Source organism: Rattus norvegicus, chromosome 2 (genome assembly GCF_036323735.1).
Source record: "Rattus norvegicus strain BN/NHsdMcwi chromosome 2, GRCr8, whole genome shotgun sequence".
NCBI lineage: Eukaryota > Metazoa > Chordata > Mammalia > Rodentia > Muridae > Rattus > Rattus norvegicus.
The window spans coordinates 185,227,458-185,252,070 of NC_086020.1; the positions used below are offsets into that span (position 1 = coordinate 185,227,458).

The window sequence follows — 24,613 nt, forward strand, 5'->3', positions numbered from 1 at the left end:
AAACTCTAGGCTACCACAAGGTCACCACCTCTTGATACAGCTGGTTGGAAGCTAACCCGGAACTGTGGTCCTGTCAGGTGGACTGGTGATCACCAGCCCAGACACACAGTGACAGAGTAAGCTCTTCTTTGCTTACCTTCCGCTGCTGTGGCCACCCCACCCCCTGCCTTAGCCTGGTCTGTCTGTCTGTCCTGTCCTCGGGCTCTGATCTGTATTATTCAGCAAACATTGTTTTTTCACCTCTTAGAATGCCCTTTCTTTTTTATCCTACTGGATACTGAGTTCTGCCCTGCAGGGTTCACAGAAGCCGTCCATCCTTCCACCGTATACTCTGCAGCCAGGCCTTCTGTGTTGATTTAACAAGGTTTTGCCCAGTGTCTCCAGTAAATAAGAACTCCATTTGTTCTACTTTTGTGCCTGCTGCAGGTTTTATGCAGGCATTTCAAGCTATAGCTTCAAATAAATAAATAAATAAATAAATAAATAGATAGATAGATAGATAGATAAATAAATAAATAAGAAAGATAATCTTACCTGTATGAATGTTTTGCCTCCATCTATGTATGTATCTGGTACCCGCAGAGGTCAGAAGATGGAATTGGAACTCCCTGGAAGTGGAGTTGTGGATATCAAGCAACCATGTGGGTGCTGAGAATTGAACTGTGGTCCTCTGCAAGAGCAACAGCACTAAACCACTGAGCCGTCTTTCCAGTCCTTCATCTTCAGCTCTTTATCTGCCTCCCTCCCAGTTAAATACGGAAGCAGGGACATCCTTCACTCCTCACCTGCATGTTTCCATAACAGACATGTAGTACTATAACCAAATATTATATCACATATTATTGTTAATATAGTGTTATAGTAATATTGTCATATTATTATACAGAAGCTGAGGTTTAGTCCAGCTTGAGGGCATGTGAATGTATTCCCATAGGCCAGTGGCTTGAGCCAAGGAATAGCACAAGCAGCCTTGGAAAAATAGACTGTCTCTAAAAAGGGGAAAGGGGCATGGGAAGGAAGCTAGAGAAGAAAGGGAAAGAAAAACAAAAAGAAACAAAGATCTCAAATCAGCCTATAAGCACAACGAAGATGGCAGCCAAGAGCTAGGCTCAACCAGCTTCCAGTAGAATATTAATTATCTACCCTCACCAGGGGCCTAAGATATTAAAAAAAAAAAAAAGCCTCAGGAAAAGTGTTGGGACAGTGATTGTGGGACTTTACGAGGCCTGCTTATGTTCAGTTTCACGCGATTTTGTTTCGTTTGTAAAAGGAATAGGTCCTCCAAGCTTTTGTATTTCACTCACCTTTCCTAACCTGTCTTGAACAGCCTCTGTTAAAGTCTTGGCGACAAGCTGAGGTGACCTCGGAAGCAGAACCTTGTCCCAGAGTGCTGCGAAACAGTGAAAAGATTGAGGCGGTTGGACTGGGCCATTCCTGAAGCTACAGGGGCATACTCATGGCATCGTCCTTAAAGATGAGTAGGAAAAGGAAAATGAAGGTGATTGTCCTCCTTTCTTCCTCCCTTCTCTTTCTCGTCTGTTTTCTGGCCCTCCCACATGAGTCCCACCGGCTGATTTACGAAGGGAATCCTGTAGGATAGGAAAAGAAGAAAAGCCACTGGTGGCAATTACGGTAACTCGGTGGCTTATGCAAATGAATAGTTGACGTATAATTTGCGTGTTGGTATACTTTTGGAAGTACATAAAATATCAGTACCTCCGCATCCCTCCACTGATCCTGCCCACGCTACTTCCCTCTCGGCTTCCTTAGTAAAGCCTGCCTCTTAGGTCCGCCCTCAAACACTGGGCCCTCCTTCCCCCATAGGCTCCTCCTCCCTGTCCCCACCCCCGCTCATTCCCTAGCTTCCAAAAGCTCTTCCCCGCCCCCTTTTCCTTTCTGAACAGGCATGACTCGGGCAGCTCACCCGACTCAGATTACTATGGCATCGGTAGTGTCCTGACAGTTCGGAAAGCAGGAAAGCAAGCGCCGAGAAGAAAGGCTCGGGCCCAGCGGACTCTTACATCGCAACCCATCAAGGAATTGTTATTTTGGGTCCTGCAAGTGGGGTCCGGTCCAACTTGAGGTAGCGTGAAGGCCCCTTCAGGCGGCGCCGCGGGCAGCCCCGCAGCCGGGGCCTGGTGCAGCCGCCGCGGCCGCTGTCAGGGAAGCGCAGGCGGCCAATGGAACCCGGGAGCGGCCGCTGCTGCTGAGGCGGCGGTGTCGGCAGTCCGACCCCGACCGCCTGCACCCCCTCCGCGAGGGTCCCCCGGAGGTAAGCGGCTCCTCCCCCATGAGTCGCCTTTGCCTGTGGGGGGTCCTTCTGCCACCCTGTCCCGCCCAGCCTTCCGCGACCTGGGATCGACTACAAAACTGCCCCCCTGGTGGCAGCTGCACCCTGAGGTCCTTCACCCTTTCCTCTCGGGCGCGGGGTCGTCTCCTCTGCTTTCTGGCTTCCTCTTCAGTTTAGCCCCTCCCTCTGCCCCGCGGATTCCACCTCCCACCCAGCACCACACACACTTCTTACCTCTGTTGCCTCTGTTCCTTAACTATTTTTCCAAGTCGTGAACCTTTTCCACATTAGACCCCTTCTACAATATCTATCCATGTTTGCCCTTCCTCGTCGTTTGTTTCTGCTCACAAGACTTTTCCATGGACTCCGCCTTTATCCCTTTTCCTTTTTTGCCCCACTCTTCCGAGTCAGTGCAATCTCAGCACAGAGTTCTCATTTCCCTCAGCTAAAGATTGTATCCCTCTCTTCTGCTTCCGATTCCATTACCTCACCATAACCCACTCCCTCAGCTCCTGGCTTCCAAGAACTGTCTATTCCCTTCTCCTTAAAGGATCTCAGACTACTGTCATCGTACTCCGATACCATTTACTTTAACCTTAGTCCTCAACCCCTCTCCAGGGTGCCTGATGTTCTCTGAAGCTGTCTTTGGCTTCCCTTACCCTTTCTCAATCTCCAGTCCTCTGGAGGGCTTCCTGTAGGAGAAAGATCTGACGAGAACACCCCTACAGATAGTGATTTCCAACTTTTGACACCTCTCTCCAGAATTTTGCTGATGTTCGTCTCCCTCAGCTCTGTTTTCCCCGTGTTTTAAGTGTTCTCTATCACACCCTCTATCTCTGCACATGATTTCAGATCAGCTAAACCTTGAACTAAGAAAATCTGAGAGGAGGGGGAGCCTTAGCTGTCTCGGGCTTTTCTGGACAGATGTGTGTTTCTGAAGGGTGAAACAACTTTTAAAGAAGTCTCTATCAATCAGATTACATTTTGTTGAGTGTTTAAGAGCAACCTCAGGCCTGCATGGAAACTGAATGAAGTTATAAGAAATTTTGCTTTAGATTATTTATTTTGGGGTTTTGTTAGGTCACAGAATAGTATCTCCTACTCCTGTCTAGACCTAAAGGGAACCATTACTTTCCTGACTGAAGCTTAGTGGACTAGTGTTGGTTAGTTTCATAAGAATTTGGACCTAAGGTGAGGGTGTGTGTGTATGTGTGTATGTCTGTGTGTGTGTGTGTGTGTGTGTGTGTGTGTGTGTGTGTGTGTCTGTGTCTGTGTCTGTGTCTGTATCTGTTGGGGGCTGGGGGTAATTGGGAAAAGGAACCATAAGACAGTGTAAAGAGCTGTATATTCAGAGTCAAGGCCCCTTGGTTCTGCTTGTTACTTCCTCCCTTGAACTCTGGAATGGTCTTTTGAGAAAATGGTCCATTCCGCAAGCACCAGTGCTGTAATGGGCTAATTGGATGTCTGTTGGGGGAAGAACTGCAGTTTTGTAATTGATAAAAACTGCAGGCTCTCAGAGGAGAGGTATTTGTTGCTAGTGGTTTTGCCATGTTGAGAATCCCTTTACTTTGATATTTTGATCCCTCTGGTCTCTGACCATGAGTATAAAGTCAGTTTGAAGCACACGCTCTTGCTTGGCTGGCTACTTCTCAACCCTGTTTTCTTTCTTCCACCACATTAAGTTGTTGACCATTTGCACCTTTTTTTCTGTACCTGATCCATAACTCCAGATTCTATGGTCAGAAAATGTGTTTGTAGAAGACCCCTTTGAAAAGAACCTTGGACCATGCTGGGACGTAGCAGCGATGTACGTGCTGCGTTGTCTGCCACATCTGTCTTGGCCTGAGCTAGTGAAGAAGGCACAGGCACTTCATCCATCTCCAACTCTAGAAAATAGTAACGCCATCATGGCCCACCTCTCTTTACCCTGAACTTACTTGGAATGCAGTCTCCTAATGATCCCCACCTATGGGAGAAGCCCCCTGGTTTTCCTTGCTTCTCATCTGGGGCCACACTGTGTGAGAAGATGTTTGCTGAACACTAATACAGCAAACTGAGCTGCTTTGGTTTGAATAAGAGGTTTGGAAGGATCCTTTCAATAATTGGCACGGGACAAGAGAAGGCCTAATCTAAGCACATTTGGGACTCAAATAAGGACTAGTTCAGAGAACGGTGAGCAATGCAGGCTGCTGTCTTTACCACCTGTCAGCCTTATTGTGGGCTCCTGGAGCAGGCTTGGGCTGTCTGGTTGGAATCCTCTTATACCTGCTGCATGCCTTTGCACAGAGTTCTAAGCTTGATCAATATTGACCTAACTGCCATGAGACCACTGCCCTTCCCCCCAGTGCTGTAGTGGAGAATGCCCTCTTCCCTGATGCCACCATCGTTTGAGACCTTGAACAAGCATACTTGGTTCTTGGTGGGGCTTGAGCTTGCTAAACTGCTCAGTCCAGAGTTTCTACAGGGAAAAATGAAGAAGTCATTCTTCTTTACTATTAAGGTGGAAGGGAGCCATACGTCCTTGAAGCTTTGTGCTATACCTTAAGACATAGAAAGGAACTTGTTTTCTAAGAAAGATACTTACTTTGTGTGCATGACTGTTTTGCCTGCTGTACATCACATATGTGCCTGTTGCTTACAGAGGCTAGAAAAGGATGTCTGTTCCTCTGGAACTGGGGTTAAAGATGGTTGTGAGTACCATGTGGGTGCTGAGAATTGAACCCAAGTCCTCTGGAAGAGCAGGCAGTGGTCATAACCATTGAACTATCTCTCCAGCCCCAATAAGGAACTTCTTAACAGCAGAACAAGAAGCCTGGGATAGGACTAAAGTCCCTTTTGAAGAATGGCCTATTTTCTTAAAACTACTGCTAAAGGACTGCACGCACTTGGTATAGGGATTTATGATCAAACTAATAGTCCCCTCCCCCTTATCTGTGCTCACACTCCTCATATTGGAGCTCACCTCTTTAATTATCTCACTTCTATCTAAAGCTTAATTATCATACCTTCACTTAAATGCTTGTGACGATTTCTTGACCCTTTATTGAAGAAGAGGGTTTGATGTAGAGGATTCATACTTGTTTAGGTAATTATGACATTATTCTGTTCTTCAACCTAACACTTAATGAAGCTTTAGCTAATGTATCTGTGCCTTTCTTTTCCATTAGTTTGGAGCAGGGTTTGCTGGAGATTGAACCAGAGTGGTGCTCATGTTAGGTGACCCATCCACTACTGCACTAGGACCTTGGCACACTACACCCTTGGCCCTCTTTCCCATAAACTTTTGCTGGTTTTCCTTTACTACCCACCTCATACAGTAAGATATTGGCTCCTTTATCTTTTTCCACTTCCTGTGATCCATTTTAAAGGATTCCTGTGATTCCTTAAAAGGAAGGGAAATTGAGCTGACCTGCCTGCTTGGAAGAAGAGCTGTAGATCAGATGATGCTTAAAAGCCATTGTATGAAAATCTGAGAGCGTGTTAGGCCACCAGGATTTGTGTGAAGCAGTTCATATTTATCATGCGAGGAAAAAGACTGAAGAAGCAATAATGGTGATTAGGTAAGGGCATTATTTATGTGTCGGTACTGTCTTTCCTGAGAGGCCTGTCCAGTAAATCTTTTCATGAAGACCTTTTTCATGAAAATTCTGTGCAAACAGAATTTTTAAGGTGCTCTGAGGCAGAGAGCTTGGTTAAGAGGTAGTGTTCCCTGCAAAGACCTCTGTAGACATAACTGCTCAGGCCCATAAAACACATAGTGGTCACTTTCTCTGCCTTTCAGAAGCAGGTTCTGTACTACTGTAACCTGGGTCTACCCTGATACTTAGACTGTCTCTACTGTATTAGTTATTTTTCTCATTGCTATCACATAGCATCTGAAAAAAGCAACTTAAGGAGAGTTCACTTGGCTCACAGTTGAGGTTACAGGCCATCACAGTGGGTAAAGCATAGTGTGTAGAGTGTGAGGCAGCCGACTGCATCTGCAGTAAGGACAGAGGGAGGCACGAATGGTTGTGCTCACCTTACTGTCTCCTTTTGATTGACTCTGGGGCCCTAGCCCATGAAATGGTGCCACCTATATTTTGGATCTTCCCACCTCAGTTAACCAAATCTAGAAAATTCCTCACAGACATGCACACAAAGGTTTGTTTCCATGGTGACGCTGAATCCCTTGAAGCTGATTTAAGATTACTTCTCATGCCTACCTCACCCAATTCTATGGGTCCCAGTTGCCAACACTTTAAGCTCTGATCTTTCCCCACCTCAGCTGCTAGGCTCAGACAGGAGGCTTCTTCTTTTTCCTTGCAGTCTATCTGAGGGAGAATTTAGACTCCAGTGTGGTAGTGCCTCAGCTGTGGATGCTACAGCTTGCAGGAGAAAGAGTAATAAATCCAAGACTGTGTTTCTTTTCCTTTTTTGTTTCTGCATTTCAATCCTTTTATTTTCTTCAAAACAGTGTTCCAAGGTTGATTTTTTTTAATTGCACTTAAAGATGAAGAAATTAATATTGAACACTATATTTGACTTACATTTTGGAGTATCTCTTTAGTTCTGTTACTTGTGTGTATGTGTCTCTGCCCATGTGTGTCTATATGTGTGTGTGCACATGCATGTGGAAGCCAGAAGACAAGTTCAAGTGTTGTTCATCAGATGCTGACCAACAACTTAAAAAAAAAAAAAACGGCGGGCGATCCTTACCTTGTAGCCAGCTAGGCAGGACAGCCTGGCTGGCTGATAAATCCTAGGGACCTGCCTGCCTGTCTGTTCCCCAGCAGTGGGTCTCAAATGTGTATTGTCATGCTTCGTGCTAGGCTTTTTGTGTCATGAGTTCTGGGGATCAGACTCAGATCCTTGAGTTTGCAGTGCACTTCTCAGTCTCTATTCTGTTACCTCAATTGCCATTATGATCTGATCCTATTCTTCCTATAACTCTCTGACTTGCAACCCCTGAGTCCCCAAGAACCAGGTGGTAGCTAGTAGTAGAGACGCTTCTATAAAGAGAAGCTGGTACCTAGGAAGCACAAGGCCCTGGGTTCGGTCCCCAGCTCCGAAAAAAAGAACCAAAAAAAAAAAAAAAAAAAGAGAGAGAAGCTGGGCTTATCTGCCCTACTTTTTGGGAGGTTTTGTTGTTGTTGTTTTGTATTTTGGTTTTGGTTTTAGTTTTGTTTTGACAATAGTTTCTCCTGCCTCTATTACCCAAGTGCTGAGATTATAGGCATATACCACCATGCCCTGCTTTTTCTGAAATTGCATGTATCATTTGCTTGCGTGTGTGTGTGTGTGTGTGTGTGTGTGTGTGTGTGTGTGTGTGTGTGTGTGTATGTGCTACCCTGTGCATGTGAAGGTGAGAGGATGACTTTCCTGACTTGATTGATTCTCTCCTGCCTTATGCTCAAAGGATGGTGCTCAAGCCACCAAACTTGCACACACGGCAAGTGCTCCTACCCACTGAGCCTCCCTCACCTGTCCTATGCCCAGCTTTCTGCACCTGTTGATGTCATCTGGTTTCTCGAACAGGTGAGAGAGTCTGCACTGTGGATATACTCTGAATACTGTGATTTGGGGTTCCTTGCTGAGCCCTGGTAAATTGTTTCCTTTTGCCGATGGAATAAAAGGGGGATAGTGTCTTTACCTGCTTTCCTGGAGTCAATAATGAACATAATTCCAATTAACTGGAACAGGAAACTGAATTTCCTGATGACATCTAAAAACTCTTGTATGTGAGAATGACAGAACTTCATTTCATTTGGAAGTTTTGGGGATGATTGGTTTGTTTTAATGGTTCTGGGGATCAAATGTCAGGCAAGCGGTCCACCTCTAAGCTTCTACTCTCAGAATCCCTTTAAAATGTTTGCTTTGTTTGTTTTTAGATGGTCCGTGTAACCTGGGCCCTGAACCTTTCTGTGTAACTGAGGATGACTTTGTGCTCTTGATCCTCCTGCCTCTGACTCTCCAGGATTACAGTTCTGCACCTGATAACAGACCCCCCTTTACGTTTTTGAAGAGCAGACTTTTAGGAGCTTTGTAATTTAGAAATCTCTGGAACAGAAAAAATGAAAAGGATTAGCTAAAAATATAGATACTGAGAAAGAGTGAGTTGAACCAAATTGGTTGAAGCTAGAAGACCTAGAAGGTGGAAGTCCCAGCTGAAGTAAAGTGGCCATGAGGGTGCCCTATGGAGGTGTGGCAATGAGTGATTAAAGCCTCTTTATTACTCCTGTGCAATCCGTAGTCACAGTTACAGGCAGAAGCACACAGGCAGCCATGCTGGTTCTGCTGCTCAGAGACTGCCCAACTCTGGGAGAGAGCGTAGTGAAGGAATTGCCACCTCTTACCTCTGATATGAAGCCCACTTCATCAGAGAGTGCAGAGACACAGTTCCTGTTTGACAGTGGGAGAAAAATGAGCTAAAGTATTCCTTTCTGTTAGTCTCTGAGAATAGAAGAGTTTGCTTCTGCTCAGCTTTGGTCCTGACTGCTGGGGTGGAAGGTAACATACTGGACAAATGAATGCCATGAAGAAAAGGTGGTAGGAAGCAGGGCATCTGCAGCTGGAAGTGCAGCTTGGTTGGTAGAGTGCATGCCTGACACACATGAAGCCCTGGATTCAGTCCCTGTCACTGCATGAGCAGACATACATGTCTCTAACCCTAGGGCCTGGGAAGTAAAGACAGAAAGAAGCTCAGAAGTTTAAGATCATCCTCTGCTGATAGTGAGTTCAAGGCCAGCTGAAAATTCACAGAGACTCCTATCTCAGGGAAGAAATCAGTAAAAGTTCCTCAGAGTGACCGGAAAAGCTGATACTGAACACCTTTTTCTACCCACCCAAAGTATTGATAGCCCAGCCTCACTAGAACAAAGGATAATGTCGCTAACACTTAGAAATGACTTATTGTCTAGTTCTATAAAGGCCTCTCCTTCTTCTCAAGTGTGCATTAGATATTCTTTGCTTGTTTGGGATGAGGACTCTGAGTTTACTGATGGCTATGCCTAGATTCTGAAGCCAGGATCATCTGACAAAATATTCTACACTTATTTTCCTGATCTGGATCACTCTGAAATCCCCTCCCGCTTTTTGCTCATTCCCCTGATCTGGTTTGGTGGCACTCTGAAGGCTACTCTTAGAGGCAGTGGCTTTTATCAACAGCATTCTCTGACTACTGCTACAAGTTTATCTCGAGTCCTGATTTCTTTTTGTCTTCTTAGAGCCCTTCCAGTTTCTAGAGCTTTTATATGACTGAGGAAAGCAGCAAGGGGTAGGGGAAGGTGGTCATAATTTTTCAAGAGTCACAAATGGCTAATGCAATTTACGTCCCTTATAGAATAGTAGTGTATATGCACATGTGGTTTATTAACCTTTTATGGGGTTAGAATCCAGCTATCATTGTTGAATACCAGAGTACTACTGTTTGCCAGAGCTGTGTTAAATCTTCTCCTCCATGTAAATTTGTCTTGTGTGTAACAGCAATGCAAAGTAAGTACTTTCCCCTCAGTTTGCAGTGGAGGAAATCAGACAGAAGACACGTGGTGTGTTTACATTTGTATGGCTTGTAAGCATAGAGCATGAGTATGGTGTTAGGAAGCCAGATACAAGAAAAATGGTGCAGCTTCTGCAAGGTTGATGGTACTGGATGGCTGCATTAGAGATCTTTCTACTAAGTGAAGCCTAGTATTGCAGTTGCTGGCTCTTAGTCCCTAGATTCTTTGAGTCTGAAAAGGAAAGCATAACCAAAGCATAGAGTGGTGGCTGGTGCCTGTAATTCCAGTACTTGGGACGCTGAGGCAGGAGGATTGCTATACGTTTAAGAACAGCCTGGTTTATAGAGTAAGACTGTCTCAGAAGACAATAATAGCTTTGATACTAAATTGGGGAGAGGCAGAGGACTTGTGTGTGATATAGGTGATGAATAAGGAGGTACAGCTTAAATAAGAAAAGGAAAAGTGTCCCCACAAGCATTTGAAGGTGACACAGGAAGAGCAAGAAAAAAGTATTTAAAGAAAAGACTTGAGTCGATCCCCAGTAGACTGAAAAATTTGTTAGACTGTCTTAACCTCGCACATGTGAAACAGCATTTTCACATACAAGTGAAGAACCAAGGCTACTGTGAACATGTATGCATGCAGTGATCAGAAGTGGGGAGGTAATGGGGGCAAATTTCTGTTGAGATGTCGTCATCTGATGTTGAAGGAGGAGTTGCTTGAACAGGCTTCATGGTAATAGAAAGACCTGAATATGATACCACTAACCAGTGCCTGTATGTGTCCCTTTCTGTTCTTTTCTCCCTCCCTCCTCTAGCTTGGAAGCTCGAAGTCTGGCTGTAGCCATGGGAGACATGGTAGTGGAGCCTGCCACCCTGAAGCCAACTTCTGAGCCTACTCCTAGCCCATCAGGGAATAACGGGGGCTCCCTACTAAGCGTCATCACGGAGGGGGTCGGGGAACTGTCAGTGATTGACCCTGAGGTGGCCCAGAAGGCCTGCCAGGAGGTACTGGAGAAAGTCAAGCTTTTGCATGGAGGTGTAGCCATCTCTAGCAAAGGCAGCCCACTGGAGTTGGTTAATGGGGATGGTGTGGACAATGAGATCCGTTGCCTAGATGATCCACCTACCGAGATCAGGGAGGAAGAAGATGAGATGGAGCCTGGTGTGGTCTCTGGCACAGCCAAAGGAACAAGAAGAAGACGACAGAACAACTCAGCCAAACAGTCTTGGCTCCTGAGGCTGTTTGAATCAAAACTATTTGACATCTCTATGGCCATTTCATACTTGTATAACTCCAAGGAGCCGGGAGTGCAAGCCTACATTGGCAACCGGCTCTTCTGCTTTCGCAATGAGGATGTGGACTTCTATTTGCCCCAGTTGCTTAACATGTATATCCATATGGATGAGGATGTGGGTGATGCCATTAAACCCTACATAGTCCACCGTTGTCGCCAGAGCATCAACTTTTCCCTCCAGTGTGCCCTGTTGCTTGGGGCCTACTCTTCAGACATGCACATTTCTACTCAACGACACTCCCGAGGGACCAAGTTACGGAAGCTAATCCTCTCAGATGAGCTGAAGCCAGCTCACCGAAAGAGGGAGCTGCCAACTTTAAGCCCAGCCCCTGACACAGGACTGTCTCCCTCTAAAAGGACTCACCAGCGCTCTAAGTCAGATGCCACGGCCAGCATAAGTCTCAGCAGCAACCTGAAACGAACAGCCAGCAACCCTAAAGTGGAGAATGAGGATGAGGTAAAATTGGGGGGAGGGACGGATGGCAAGGTGTCTGAGGGCTGCATGAAGACAGGATGTCTTATGTGGGGCTGCTCTACTTTCTGTCCTTTTCTCTGTTCACTTCACTCATAGAAGCATGGAATGCTAGAATGGAAAAAGACCTTAGAATTCATGTATTCCAATGGCCTCATTTTACAAAGGAAAAATTCAGAGACTAGAGAGATAAAGTGTCTTGCTTCAGGTTATCTAACTAATGGCAAGGCTGATACTCTCGACTTCGTCCAGGGCTGATTTCACTAAATGGCATTGTCATTCCATTAACCTCATACTAAGAACTGTGACACAGACCTGATGCACCCTGCTTGAGACCTGGCCTAGCTGAGATCACAGCAGCTGAGATCCACAGGGAAGGAAAAGGAGCTGTGCTCTTTCTACGTGCTGGGAGAAAGATGATGCTAACTAGAACATCAGCTTCTCCTGGCATTCCTCATAATTTTTTTCCCTCACTCCCCAAAGATCCTACTTTTTGTTAACATAGATTTATTCTCTACCAGTAGGGCCTCAGCAGAATGTAACAGCCTGCCTTCCTTTAAGATATATAAAAGGAGAGAGAGAAGTAGTAGCCTTGGCAAAGTATTCTAATGCCTACTTGATGAGATAAAGCTGAGAAAAGAAGTTCAGCAGCAGCAGGGTCTCAAACCTGTGATTCAGAGCAGGGGGTGAGCAGTCAGTAGCTTAGTGCCACCCTCCACTATATATCTAGAAAAATAGTGGGAAAAGGCACCCAGTGGATAACCAAGTTCCGTGGCCTGGTATCCCAGACAGTTGTGCTCCAGTCCTCATCTCTGGATCACTGTTGGCAGGCTCTAGTCCTGGTTGCCAGCCAAGCCTAAAAAAATGAAGACTTTGCACCATTGGAATGCCTGTGCCCATGGCCCTGGCATCTGACTCTGTGTGGCGCAAACCACCCACATATTTAATACAGTAGAGTTTCTTTCAAGTAGAGGGAAGTCAGTGGTTAGAGAAAGGAAATGCAGAGGCAAGGGACATTCAGAGCCTGTTCACTCTGGAAATGTACTTTATTATGACATTTTAATGATACTAAAGCTAAATGTGCCAATGCTTATTGACCATTGATATGCTGGGCAGCATGCCATATGATGTACGTGGAATCCTCACAATAACTCTAAGTGGTGTGATTTTTACCAGTGAGGAACAGGCTTAGAGGGATTCAATGACAACCAAGGTCACTCAGGAGCCCAGTCCATAGATCACACTCCTGGTCACTCTGCTGAGCTGCCTGGGTTATTTCTCAGCATCTGCCTCCCCAGATCCCAGCTGTGAGAGGTCAATGGAGGAGAAGAACCCAGGATGTGACAACTTCCACATCCATGTACAGACAAACCCCAGGCTGTTATGAGAGCTAGATGAGACGGTTTCCATTTCTCTTTAGTTTGGCAGCAGAGTCCAGGGTCTAGAAAGGGAGGCTGTTGCAGAGCAAGAAGAATCCAGATCTTGGTGGAACTGAGGTCCTGCAGGCTTGAGCTTCTCTGGAAGCGGTCTCATTCATGTAAAGTCAGACCTGGTCAGAGTGAGTGTGCTTCTGGGAGGGGTTCACTGGTGCCTCCTGTCTGGCTTGACTTTTCCCTGTATCTATTTTTTAGTCTGCATCTTAGGACCAGAAAAGCAGAGGCCTTAGGGTTTCTCTTACCCTGTGCTGGTCTGGGGTCCCTCTTCTATGCATCTAACTTCTGCTGCAGGATTATGGATGGCTCTGAGAGGCAGGTATTCTATGAGTGTTTAAATCTCTAGGGTGGGTTCTCCAGTTGCCTTTCTTCCCCACCTGGATCCTGTTGGGTTACTAATCCAGGAAAGGAAAAAGAGAGCACTTCCCGAGGCCCTCCTGGGTTATCTGATGCTGACAGCGAGACACTTAACTCCACTGAGGCTCCTTGGGAAATCAGATACATAAACATAAATACCACTAGGCATGGAGACAGACTTCAGCTCAGGAATTTCTGCCAGTCCCTTTTGATATTTCAATGATGTGTCTATCAATGCCTTTGTGCTTGAGGTACCAAGGGAATTGGTTTTCCTTTCTTCCTCCATTATATGAAACATCCATTCACTAAACAATTAGCTGTTATCCTTGTACAATGTGCAAAAAGATGGAGGATAAAATGTTGTTCTTGGACTGGGAGCTGATAAAGCTTAACACCAGAGCTCTAATATCAGAATCTATGTAGTGTACGTCTTTCTTGGAAAGTTTCCGGAAGCAGTAAGTATACACATTCCTTACTAAAGCCCAAGCACGATGTTCTAAAGGAGAATTTCTGAGTGTGCCCTGACACTGTGCTCCCAGCCTTAGTTGTCCTTGTGGGTTCTGGTTAATCCCATGCTCCTCCCACTATGGAGGAGCTCCAGAAAAAGTGAAGAAGGGGCTCTGGAAGAGAAGAGGCTACTTTTTGCCTGGAGTCTCCTACAAAACTCTCCTTTGCCGGCCAGACCTCACAAGTCTCCGTTTCCGGAGTTTCCGTGTTCTTATGAGGATTCCTTCATGTTCCCCACAGAGTCACAGACACACCCAAGCCCACCCCTCCAAAGCACTTCTTATCAGCCTCAATTCTCCTTCCTATTTGTGGCCAAATGATAAATATTTTGGCATAGAGTTGGCAGGGTGGCACAAGAACCAGAGAGTGATTTAGGTATCACCCCTTAATCACACTCTCCCCTACATAATGACGCTCCAAAGAGATGAGCTTTGTCTTTTTAGGGCTGTAACCTTTGTACAGAGAAATCTGCTGCATGTCATCCTGATAAGGGTGTGATGTCAGCTCTTGGCTTCAGCTTTACTCCCTGAAGCTGACTCAGTACAAGTGACTCAAACCTAGGTAGTAGGAGGAGAACAGATCATGAGATCCTACTGCCTGCCATGGACATTAATGGTCCACTGGGGTTTGTCGGGGAGAGGATCAGCTAGAGCCAATCATCTGCCTTTATTCTTTCCCCAGCTAGTGTAAGGATAGAAGTTGGACCAGCAGATTATAACAGATTCTGCCATCCTCACTGCCTCTTCTCTTCCCACTCCTACCCAAAGTAGGGTGTGTCCAAGTGTGGCCATACCTTGCAAATGCTCTTCTGCCTAGATTCTTAGAGGAAAACCCAAATGTAGTGCTTCTATCAAGAACTTCAGTCACAGAATTGAATTAAGCACAGGCTTGAAATGCTAACTGTAAAATAGAATGCAATGCCCACTGCCTTGATGCTCTAGGAATTCTCAAGACTTTGCCTCAGTCTGGGCTCCTCCCTCCTGGAAACCGCGTATAGAACCCAGGAGAGATGGCCCAGTGCATGAGTACTGCTCCACAATTAGTGGATGAGCCTCCCTTCACTTTGTTCCCAGATACCAGCTGAACACAGGAGAAGGGTGTTTATTTTGTAATTTTTTTGTTTGTTTTCTAAGAACGACTTAGTATGTAGCCTATGCTAGTCTTCAACTCTTGTCTGTCTGCCTCAGCCTTCAAAGTACTGAGATTACAGGCATGTGTTACTGCCCTCAGCTGGGGTGATGTTTAGGTTAGTGGGATCTAGACTTTGGGCTGGAATCAAGATTGCCACTGCCCTGCTAATTAGCTCTCTCAGATGGATTTAGTTAGGATCTATTTGTCTAATATCGGTCAAAAAATACAATATAGTTAGTGTCATAGCCTGACAGGAAGCCTAAGGAAGTTTGGAAGATAGAAAACTGATGCATTTTTGAGCATCTAGCCCACAGCTTTCAGGTTCTTGGGTCTGGGATGCTCTTTGTCACACAGATTCAAGGTAGGGATTAGGTTTCCTAGGGTGATCACTGGGCTGACTGAGAGGAGTTGTGTACATCTGAAAGCTTAGCTCTTCCCGAGATTACCAAGAAGCTACAAGAACATAGACTTTGTACCCCAGGGGTCATGCAGTTTGTGGTTGTCCCCATGAGGAGGAGGGTTGGCTGAAGGCATGTGAATGAGCCTTGGCCAGGCGGTTACTGCACTGGGGACCCAGCTCTAGGATTTTGATCTAAAAGGCAGATTCGTTTAGGCAAGAACAGAAGATAAATCAGAAAATGCAAAGTGCCTTGGCCTTCAGCTTTGACCTCAAGGTCTGAGTGTCTATCTTCCCAACATCCCACAGATGTCTAGACTCTGGCAACTGGCAGTCCCAGGCTGGCCATCTTTCACTAAAGCGAAAGATATAGCTGCACAAGAGAAGCAGTTATGAACCAAACTGGAGCTAAATTCTTTGCCTTTGTCTCTTTCCCTCCCCCCAACCCCTCCCCTTCTTCCCGCTGCCCTCTGGCCCTTTCCCAGGAGCTCTCCTCCAGCACCGAGAGTATTGATAATTCATTCAGTTCCGTAAGTGGGGCCAGGCTGGGACTGGGTGGCAGGCTCCACACTCGGCCGCATTTCCTCTCCGTCCTGTGTCTTCTATGACCAGTGAAGACCCCTTTGATTCCCAGAGATTAGGATCTCCATGCTAGGCTTCCAGACCTGGAGGCATTCCCCCTGAGCTTTGCTCGGTCCCTGACAGGCTCAGGCCCAGACAGGCTTGACTGATCCTTGGCTGGCAGACAGCAGCTGGAATGTGGTGCTGCTTAGCCCTAGCTCCTCCATCCCTGGGGCAAACAGCTGGGAGAGGTAGAATTTACCCCTGGATTAGAGCCAAGGGCTGCTTGGCAGGCGCCTCCAGGATCCCATTTCTCCCACCAAGAACCCTTTCCCCATGGCTTCAGCCATCAGCCCATCAAATATTTATTCAGTTTTCTAAATGTTAGACCCTGTGCTAGCTGAGCCAACTCCAAAAACAAACAGGAATTGGCCTGAGGGAAAGTTTGCCTTCCCACAGCTGGTTTTCCTTTTTAACTTCATTTCTTCCAGGTCTGAGTTCTTCCCACTCCCCAGCTCACTGCCCAGGATATCCTTTAATCCCTGTTCTCTCTTCTTATTCTCTCTGGACTAACCCATGACCCTCTAGTCCTACAGGGTCTTGGACCTTGTTCCTGGGCAAAGACGCGAGAGGAAATGCTGGACCCTCTGGGAGTTTGGATGATTTAAAAAAAATATTTTTTTTAACATTTTATTCTTCATCTACCCAATCTGTTGCCTAGTTCCTGTGCTGATCCCCTTTAATCGTGATCCCTACTCCTCCCGTGTGGCAGAGCCTCTTTTTTGGAGGCCTGGGGTCATATCCAATATGGTTAGGTAACAGGGGTCTACAACTGAAAGGCTGACATGAGAATGGAAAAGAATCCCGCCTTTTCTACATGAGATGACTATGAATTGGCTGGGGTGGAGGGCCCTTGGGACAGTGACCCTTTCCCACCTGAGTGGATGGATTCGGGGATCAAGATGAAGGCGTGAATCTTTAGCTCTCTATCCCACCTCCAGCCCTCTCTCTTCCTGGGGGGGACCAGGGCCTCATTCTTCCCTTGCTGTATGAAGCCCCCAGGATATGTCTAGAGACCCTCAAAGTCCAGGTCCATCTTATTTTCTTTTTCTCCCTAAGCGTTGTCCTTGAAGCTTCCCTTCCTCACTACTGTGCAGGGCTTTTACACAGCCCACCTCCCCCATCATAGAGTAGAGGCCGTGGGTCTCTTTACACCCTGATTCTATTCTTCAGGTACAGGTAAACATGGTATTGCTCAGTGCTCAAAAGAAGGTTCTGGGTGGGAAAAGGTAACAAGGCCCCGCCCCTAGTGAAGAGCTCCAGGCAGTCAGTAGCTAATGGAGGAGATGGAATCAGTTTTCTCTGGAATGAGCCTCATGATAGGTTTCCCAATCCTACTACCTGGTCAGCCTTAAACACTTGCAATATGCACAACACTAATTGGACTAGTACGAGCTGTAGAAAATCAAGAATGAGGGATTGGAGAGACGGCTCAGGGGTAAAGAATATCGATTACTCTTACAGAGGACCTGGGTTTGATTCCTAGTACCCACATGATGGTTTACAACCATGTGTAACTTCAGTCTCAGGATTGATGCCCTCTTCTTGTCTGCATGGGCACTGCACACACATGGTATTAGACGTACATGTCGGCAGACACCCATGCACATATATAATTTCTTAAAAAATTAGCCAGGTGTGGTAGTATGTGGCTTTAATCCCAGCACATACAGAGGCAGAGGCAGGCAGATCTCTGAGTTTGACGGCTAGGCCAGTCAGAGCTACACAGTGAGACCCTGTCTCAAAAACAAAAACAGTTTCCAAGCCTAGTAGTTTCATCTTTTCTATAATATTGTAAACTATATAAGGAAGATGGGGTGAAAAACTGGGTCTTTCTGCTCCCAGTGTGTCCAAACTCTGAATAAATCTACTTCTTAAAAAATGGTGTTTATTATAGACAAAATCATGACTTCAAGAGAGAGTAGAGGGGTTTAGTTAGGTGGAAGCCATAGATTGTATATTCGTGGATGAAGTTCTTGAAATAATTTTTTCATTAACAAAAGAAGTCTTGAATAAAGTTTGTTCTTAATGTCAAAAAAGAAAACAAAAAATGTTCTTTTTTTCTTTTTTTTTTTTGTAATACTGAGCAGTGAGGGTAAAAACTGAGTCAGAAAAATAAGCAAAGTTTAATCCTAGTACTGAGAAGGTAGAGGCAGGAGGATTCCTGTGAGTTCAAGACCAGCTTAGTCTACATAATGAGTTCCACCCAAGACTCTTGCACCAAGAAGAAGAAGAAGAAGAAGAAGAAGAAGAAGAAGAAGAAGAAGAAGAAGAAGAAGAAGAAGAAGAAGAAGAAGAAGAAGAAGAAGAAGAAGAAGAAGAAGAAGAAAGAGAGAGAGAGAGAGAGAGAGAGAGAGAGAAAGGGAGAGAAAGGGAGAGAAAAATCCTGATAAATGAAATTTTATCCCAAAAAGAAGAGATTGTTCTGTGTAGCTGAGGAGACATGATAAGAGTATGGAGTTGTGGGGTTGGGGATTTAGCTCAGTGGTAGAGTGCTTGCCTAGGAAGCGCAAGGCCCTGGGTTCGGTCCCCAGTTCCAAAAAAAAAAAAAAAGAGTATGGAGTTATGTAGTAAGTCTCTTTGATTTTGTTTTGACACAGGGTTTTGGTATGTAGTACTGGCTGACCTAGCGATCACTAATCCAAGTCGGCCTGGAATTTGTGGCAATCCTCCTGTGTCAGCCTCCTGAGTGCTAGAATGTGGGTCACCATGCCATCAGTGTATGGGGTTTTGTTTGTTTGAGTCAGGTTCTTGCTATAGAGCCCAGGCTGGCCTCCAACTTGTGATCTTCCTTGCCTTGCCTTTCAAGGAACTAGGATTAGAGTTGTACACCGTTCTGTCCAGCTTAGTGGTTTTGGTAAAGGTCCCTGTCATAGAAAGGCTTAGACTAATAGAACTCTTACTCATGTCTATCTGAGTCCATCTTTCTCCCCACCCTACCTTAGTCTGCAGACTGACTTTGGCCTTTCTGGGAACTGCTGAAATACCTGACATGAGGAACCAGGCTTAGGGAAGCCTGGTGTCTGAGAGGCAGAGGAGGAGAAGAACCAGGAGGCTTGCTAGAGACAGCTTTAGAAGGGCCATTGAGAGCTGAAAGAGCTGTTGCTTTCTCCATCCACCTATGCAAACCACCCTCCACCTTCCTTCTCTTTTCCCATAGATTATGCCCTCATTAATAAAGTTTGCGCATCCTCTTTCCATCCTGCATGTGCACTTAGCCCTTACAAGAGTGGGGGTGGTTGGGGGGCGTGCCATGGAGAACAATAGAAGTCTTGGGGTAAAGAGCATCTTCCTTCTTTGAATGGGAAAATACTGATTCAGGCCCCTTACCCTAGATTTTGGGGCCTGGCAGAGCCCCTTAGCACAGACCCAGACCCAGATGTGTCTGAGGTCCTGGATGGCCTTTTGAGGCCTTGTCCCCTTGCCTGTACTAAAGGCTTGGTTTTGAGGACTCTGTTCCAAGGAAAGGACTCTGTCCCAGTGAGCTGAGCTCAGGCCATCTTGAGTCCCCAGGAAGTAGCCTTCAGAAAAGGGCCATGTTCTCCCAATTCAAGCTGAGAAGAGTAGGGTGGAAACTCCTGTCACAGCCAAAGGTAGCTCCGTTTCTGGGGTTCTTTAAATACTAGGGTCCCTGGCCAGGAGGACATAAGAGGGACAGGCCACACTTTTCAAGGTTTCCTTTACCATCTTTGGTTTAATCTCATCCCTCTGTAGCCTGTCCGGCTGGCCCCTGAGCGAGAATTCATCAAGTCCTTGATGGCAATCGGCAAACGGCTGGCCACGCTCCCCACTAAAGAGCAAAAAACACAAAGGCTGATCTCAGAACTTTCCCTGCTCAACCATAAGCTCCCTGCCCGAGTCTGGCTGCCCACAGCTGGCTTTGACCACCACGTGGTCCGTGTGCCCCACACACAAGCTGTTGTCCTCAATTCCAAGGATAAGGTAAGTGGCTCTCACCCAGACCCTTCCCTCACCTGACTGCATTCCCATGGTTGCTCAGGCATTGCTCCTCACTGCCGTGCTAGAACACGTTTAGTTTATGGCGCATGTGCTAAAGGTGACTCTACCTCACTGCTCTTGTGATGCTGAGAACCTGAGAACCCTCCTGCCCAACTTCTTGAATCTTGTTTTTATGGGCCAAAGTAGCCTAATAATTTCAGTTTGTCTTGTGCCATATTGAGGGAGAGGGGCTTTTCACCTACTCCTTACCCTCCTTTTGGTAGCTTCTCCAGCCTTTCTCTTAACTTTTAGCCTAACCAGGCACAATCACCATATATGTAAAGGAAAAAGTTTATAAGACTATTTTGATCAGAGTGAACAGAAAGGAAAGAAATGCTTCCAGTTCCTGTTAGGGAAAATGTTTCCAATTCCCACTGGAATAGTCCTCATGGCTCACACTCTCCTTGCAGAGGAAGTATTGAAAACTAGGATTTTTTTTGTAAGATACATCTCACTTTATCCAGTTTTTGTGTCTACCTTCCTGGGCCCTGACTTTAGCATGAGCCCACAGAGCTTCTGGGCCTCTCGGAAAGACTCACTGGTAGTTGAGACTGTTTTTCCTGGTTGCACATGTGCTCTGAAGCCCTGAGAGGAGGCTCAGAAGGCATGTGCACCCTTTACCCAAATGTGATGCAAGTTGCTACCTGTGCATGTTGTCAACCGTCATAATGGACTGCTCAAGAGTGGACGGAAAGAACAGTGTCAGTAGAACTTAGATAGGGAAGTAGTGGCCAGTGCTCTCTTCCCCCACCCAGGCTCCCTACCTGATCTATGTGGAAGTTCTTGAATGTGAAAACTTCGACACAACTAATGTTCCTGCCCGGATTCCTGAAAACCGAATTCGGAGTACGAGGTCTGTGGAGAACCTGCCGGAATGTGGTATCACTCACGAGCAGCGGGCTGGCAGCTTCAGCACTGTGCCCAATTATGACAATGACGATGAAGCCTGGTCGGTGGATGACATAGGCGAGCTGCAGGTGGAGGTGAGGAACTCCAAGGAGATAGTCCTGGGGGCACGGGAGCTTTTGATACCGTGTTAGCAGAGTGAGGCACATGAATATTGTGTCCCTGTGAATATTTGTACATAGTAGCAGGGTGAGAAGGAAAGCTCTGAAGAGCTGGTTGGAACAGGTTCAAGTTTGCTCTCTTACAGCAGGAGTTCAGGCTGAATATAAGGAAGAACAGCTAGACTTAGGGGAAATTAATAAAACATTTAAGAAACATCTGCTATATAAAGTTGAGGACAGCAGAGACTGACAAGCTATGCATGCATTCAGTCAAATATATAAAGGGCCGGAGACCTCTTGTGGAGAAATGGGTTCCTTTTCCAGCACCTTTGTAGTGGCTCACAACTGTCAGTACTCCAGTTCGGGGACCTGGTGCCCTCTTCTGGCTTCTGTGGACATTGCACATACATGGTACACATAAGCAAACACTCATCAACATAAAATATTTAAAAAAGAAACAAATATTTATAGCTGGGTGTAGTGACTCACAGCTATAATCTCACCTAAAAAGTTGAAACAGAAGGATCACGAGTACTATATGCTAGTGAGTGAGACTTGGTATAAGCCTGCAAGAGTTTATGTGCTAACAGAATCAGACCAGATAGCTGACAGTTGTAGTCTGGTGTGATCTGCGTTGTAACAGGGAGCATGAGACATTCTGGGAGTGCACAAAGGTGGAGAAGTGCTTACTCAGACTTGGCATGGGAATCAAAAGATTTCTTGGAGGAAGTAATCTTTCAGCTGAGGCTTAAAGCATGTTTGGAATTAGCAGAACAAAGAGCATTCAGACCGAGAAAGAGAAGATGGAGCATGGCCATGGTCGGAATGAAAAGAAACTGGTATGCACTGGATGTGTAGTGTGAGGTGAGAAGCAGGGATGAGTGAGGCTAGAGAGGCCGGCACAGACCTGCCGAGCAGTGCACTCACTCAGCTCTGTCAGCCATGGGAAGAAACTCCAGCTTTATTATGAGGCAGTCGGAAGAAAAGCGGGGCAGGATTTTCTGTGGTAGCATTTGGTGAAAAAGACAGATCTCTGTCTTTCTTACAGTCCAGTCGAGGTTACACGAAGACACTTAAGAAGAAAAATGAAGGGGTTGGGGAGTTAGCTCAGTGGTAGAGCGCTTGCCTAGTAAGCGCAAGGCCCTGGGTTCGGTCCCCAGCTCCGAAAAAAAGAAAAAAGAAAATAAAAAAAAAGAAGAAAAATGAAGACACGCGTCACTGGGTATTAGATGGCAGGTGGAATTGAGAGCACTTTGTAAAAGGAAGAACAGAGACTTCTTGGGGCCCAGAAGAATATTTTATAATTCAAAGTGAGGAGATTAGAGTGGAGATTTTGCCTGAAGAAATACATCTGGGTGTGGTGTGGAAGCTGGGAAAGCAGGATTTGAGACTGTTCTTAGAGAGTGTTGGGATTATTCTAGAAAGTTTACAAAAATTCAGCTTCTAGATTTCATTCCCAGTAGTTCTAATTTGGGCTGATGGTGAGAACTGAGAATCTGCATTTTATGCAATTCCATGAATTCTCTTGGACTAGTTCACACTTTGAGATTGCTGCCATGGGATCCATGACTGAAGGCCATAGTGATGTGGAACCATGGTGGCTTGGGAGAAGGCTGGATGGGAGTGGTAGGCCACCATGCCACAGGTAGGTAGTGGCAAGTGAGCAGGGGCAAGAGGAAGATCCATGTTTAGCACTTCTGATCTGCTCTCCCCAGCTCCCAGAAGTGCACACCAACAGCTGTGACAACATCTCTCAGTTCTCGGTGGACAGCATCACCAGCCAGGAGAGCAAGGAGCCTGTGTTCATTGCGGCAGGGGACATCAGGTATGGCCCGATCACATCATCCTTCATCTTCTTCACTCTGCCTCTCTTTGTCCTGTGTTTGTCACCAGCTGCCAGCCTTGTGTCTCTCTCCTTTATCTTATTCTGTCCTTGTTCTGTCCTTGAGGCCCTGATGGTGGAGCTGAGACATTGCTTGAGCTACTACAAAAAGAAATGACATTTTAAGAGAGTTCCAGGGGTTGGGGATTTAGCTCAGTGGTAGAGCGCTTGCCTAGCAAGTGCAAGGCTCTGGGTTCGGTCCCCAGCTCCAAAGAAAAGGAAAAAAAAAAAAAAAAAGAGAAAGAGTTCCAAAAAGAAGAAAGTGCCCCAGAGGGTATTTGAGTTTCACTTCTTCAAGTTGCACTTGACTGGCATGTGAAAGACCATGGGTTCAGTTCCAATAATCAAAGTGAGACCCCCCAAGTGTAATCCTTCTCTTTGAAGGCAGAGAGGAAATCTTGTTATACATGCAGATTCTGGAGTCATGCCTATTGTGAATCAATATTGGGATAGAGGAATGAGGAAAGCCAGGCTCTCTACATTTTAACGTGATCACAAACTACCAGGTTAGCACAGTGGTACCATTGACTAAGCTTCCTTCTCTGGCTTTCCCAGCACCAAGACTCTACCAGGAATCTAGAAACAGGCAAGGGAAAGGGGACGTGCAGCTCTGAGATAACTTCTAAGTAAATTGTGTTTTCTTCCTGCTAGACGGCGCCTTTCAGAACAGCTGGCTCACACTCCCACAGCCTTCAAACGAGACCCTGAAGACCCTTCTGCAGTCGCCCTCAAAGAGCCCTGGCAGGAGAAAGTGCGGTGAGGAGAGTAGAGGGTGGAGAGTGGTCCGAGTACTCCCCTCATATTCCAAGGCTCACTTCTTCAGGGGCTCACTTCCGCCCTTGCCCCTCTACCTCTAAACACTATCAGGCTTCCTCTGTGGTCTGAGTCCTTACCCTGGCATCATCCTGTGAATGCTTTCTTCACAGGAGGATCAGAGAAGGTTCCCCGTATGGCCATCTTCCCAATTGGCGACTCCTTTCAGTCATTGTCAAGTGTGGAGATGACCTTCGCCAGGAGCTGCTGGCTTTCCAGGTGTTGAAACAACTGCAGGTAAGGAAAAGGAAGAGAATTCAGCACAGTAGAGAAAGGAAACAAAAAACACAGGGAAGGGGGCACTGAAAGGAAAGGCTCCAGGGAGCTCTGCTGGGTACCTGCTCTCTACCCAGGTCTGCATGGGAAGATTACGCTGAAACTGGTTTGCCTTTCTCCAGAGAAGCACAGCCACATAATGAACAGTGCCATGGTGGCCTCTGCTGGTTTTTTCTGGAACTGCATCTGCCCTATTCTGATATTGAATGTCAGAGTGCCACATTTGTCTTTTTTTTTTTTTCTTTTTTTTTTTCTTTATTGTTTTTTTTTTTTTTTTTTGTTTTGTTTTGTTTTGTTTTTGTCTTTTTTGATTGAGGGGTGTGATTTCAGATAGGATCTTGTAATTTGGGCTGGCCTTGAACTCAATTATAGCAAAAATGGACTTGTACCCTTGATCCCCTGCCTTCACTTCCCAAGGCTAGGATGATATGCATGTACCACTAAACTTTGGATTTGTACTTTAAGCCAGAACCTCCCAAATGATCTAGGATGGATGGACTTACATTGTGCTCAACTGTTTGGGTTTTGTTTTGTCTTTTTAAAAAACATATATTTTCATTTATGTATATGGGTGTTTTCCTGGCATGCTTGCCTGCATAACATGTGTGTGCAGTGTCCATGGAGGCCAGAACAGGGTGTCAGATTCTCCTGGA

At 46.0% G+C, this 24,613-nt stretch overlaps 1 protein-coding gene and 1 long non-coding RNA gene across 11 annotated transcripts in view; one reads left to right on the forward strand and one right to left on the reverse strand.

Moving 5' to 3' along the window:
* Positions 1-1,934: 1,934 nt before the first annotated feature.
* Pi4kb (phosphatidylinositol 4-kinase beta) overlaps positions 1,935-24,613 on the forward strand; it is a 32,306-nt gene continuing 9,627 nt past the window's right edge. For 2 of the 10 annotated variants that reach the window (XM_039103230.2, XM_008761333.4), the window contains exons 1-9: positions 2,134-2,272; positions 7,689-7,807; positions 10,586-11,522; positions 15,848-15,892; positions 19,698-19,925; positions 20,738-20,965; positions 22,705-22,814; positions 23,523-23,627; positions 23,798-23,921. In XM_039103230.2, coding sequence (XP_038959158.1) covers positions 7,761-7,807; positions 10,586-11,522; positions 15,848-15,892; positions 19,698-19,925; positions 20,738-20,965; positions 22,705-22,814; positions 23,523-23,627; positions 23,798-23,921 — 1,824 coding nt within the window. In that variant the 5' untranslated portion in view covers positions 2,134-2,272; positions 7,689-7,760. 10 annotated transcript variants of the gene reach the window in all.
* LOC102547008 (uncharacterized) lies at positions 21,921-23,905 on the reverse strand. Its single transcript, XR_591218.4, has 2 exons — positions 23,765-23,905; positions 21,921-22,973 (listed from the first exon to the last, which is right to left on the reverse strand). It is a non-coding gene; the product is annotated as an uncharacterized LOC102547008 (long non-coding RNA).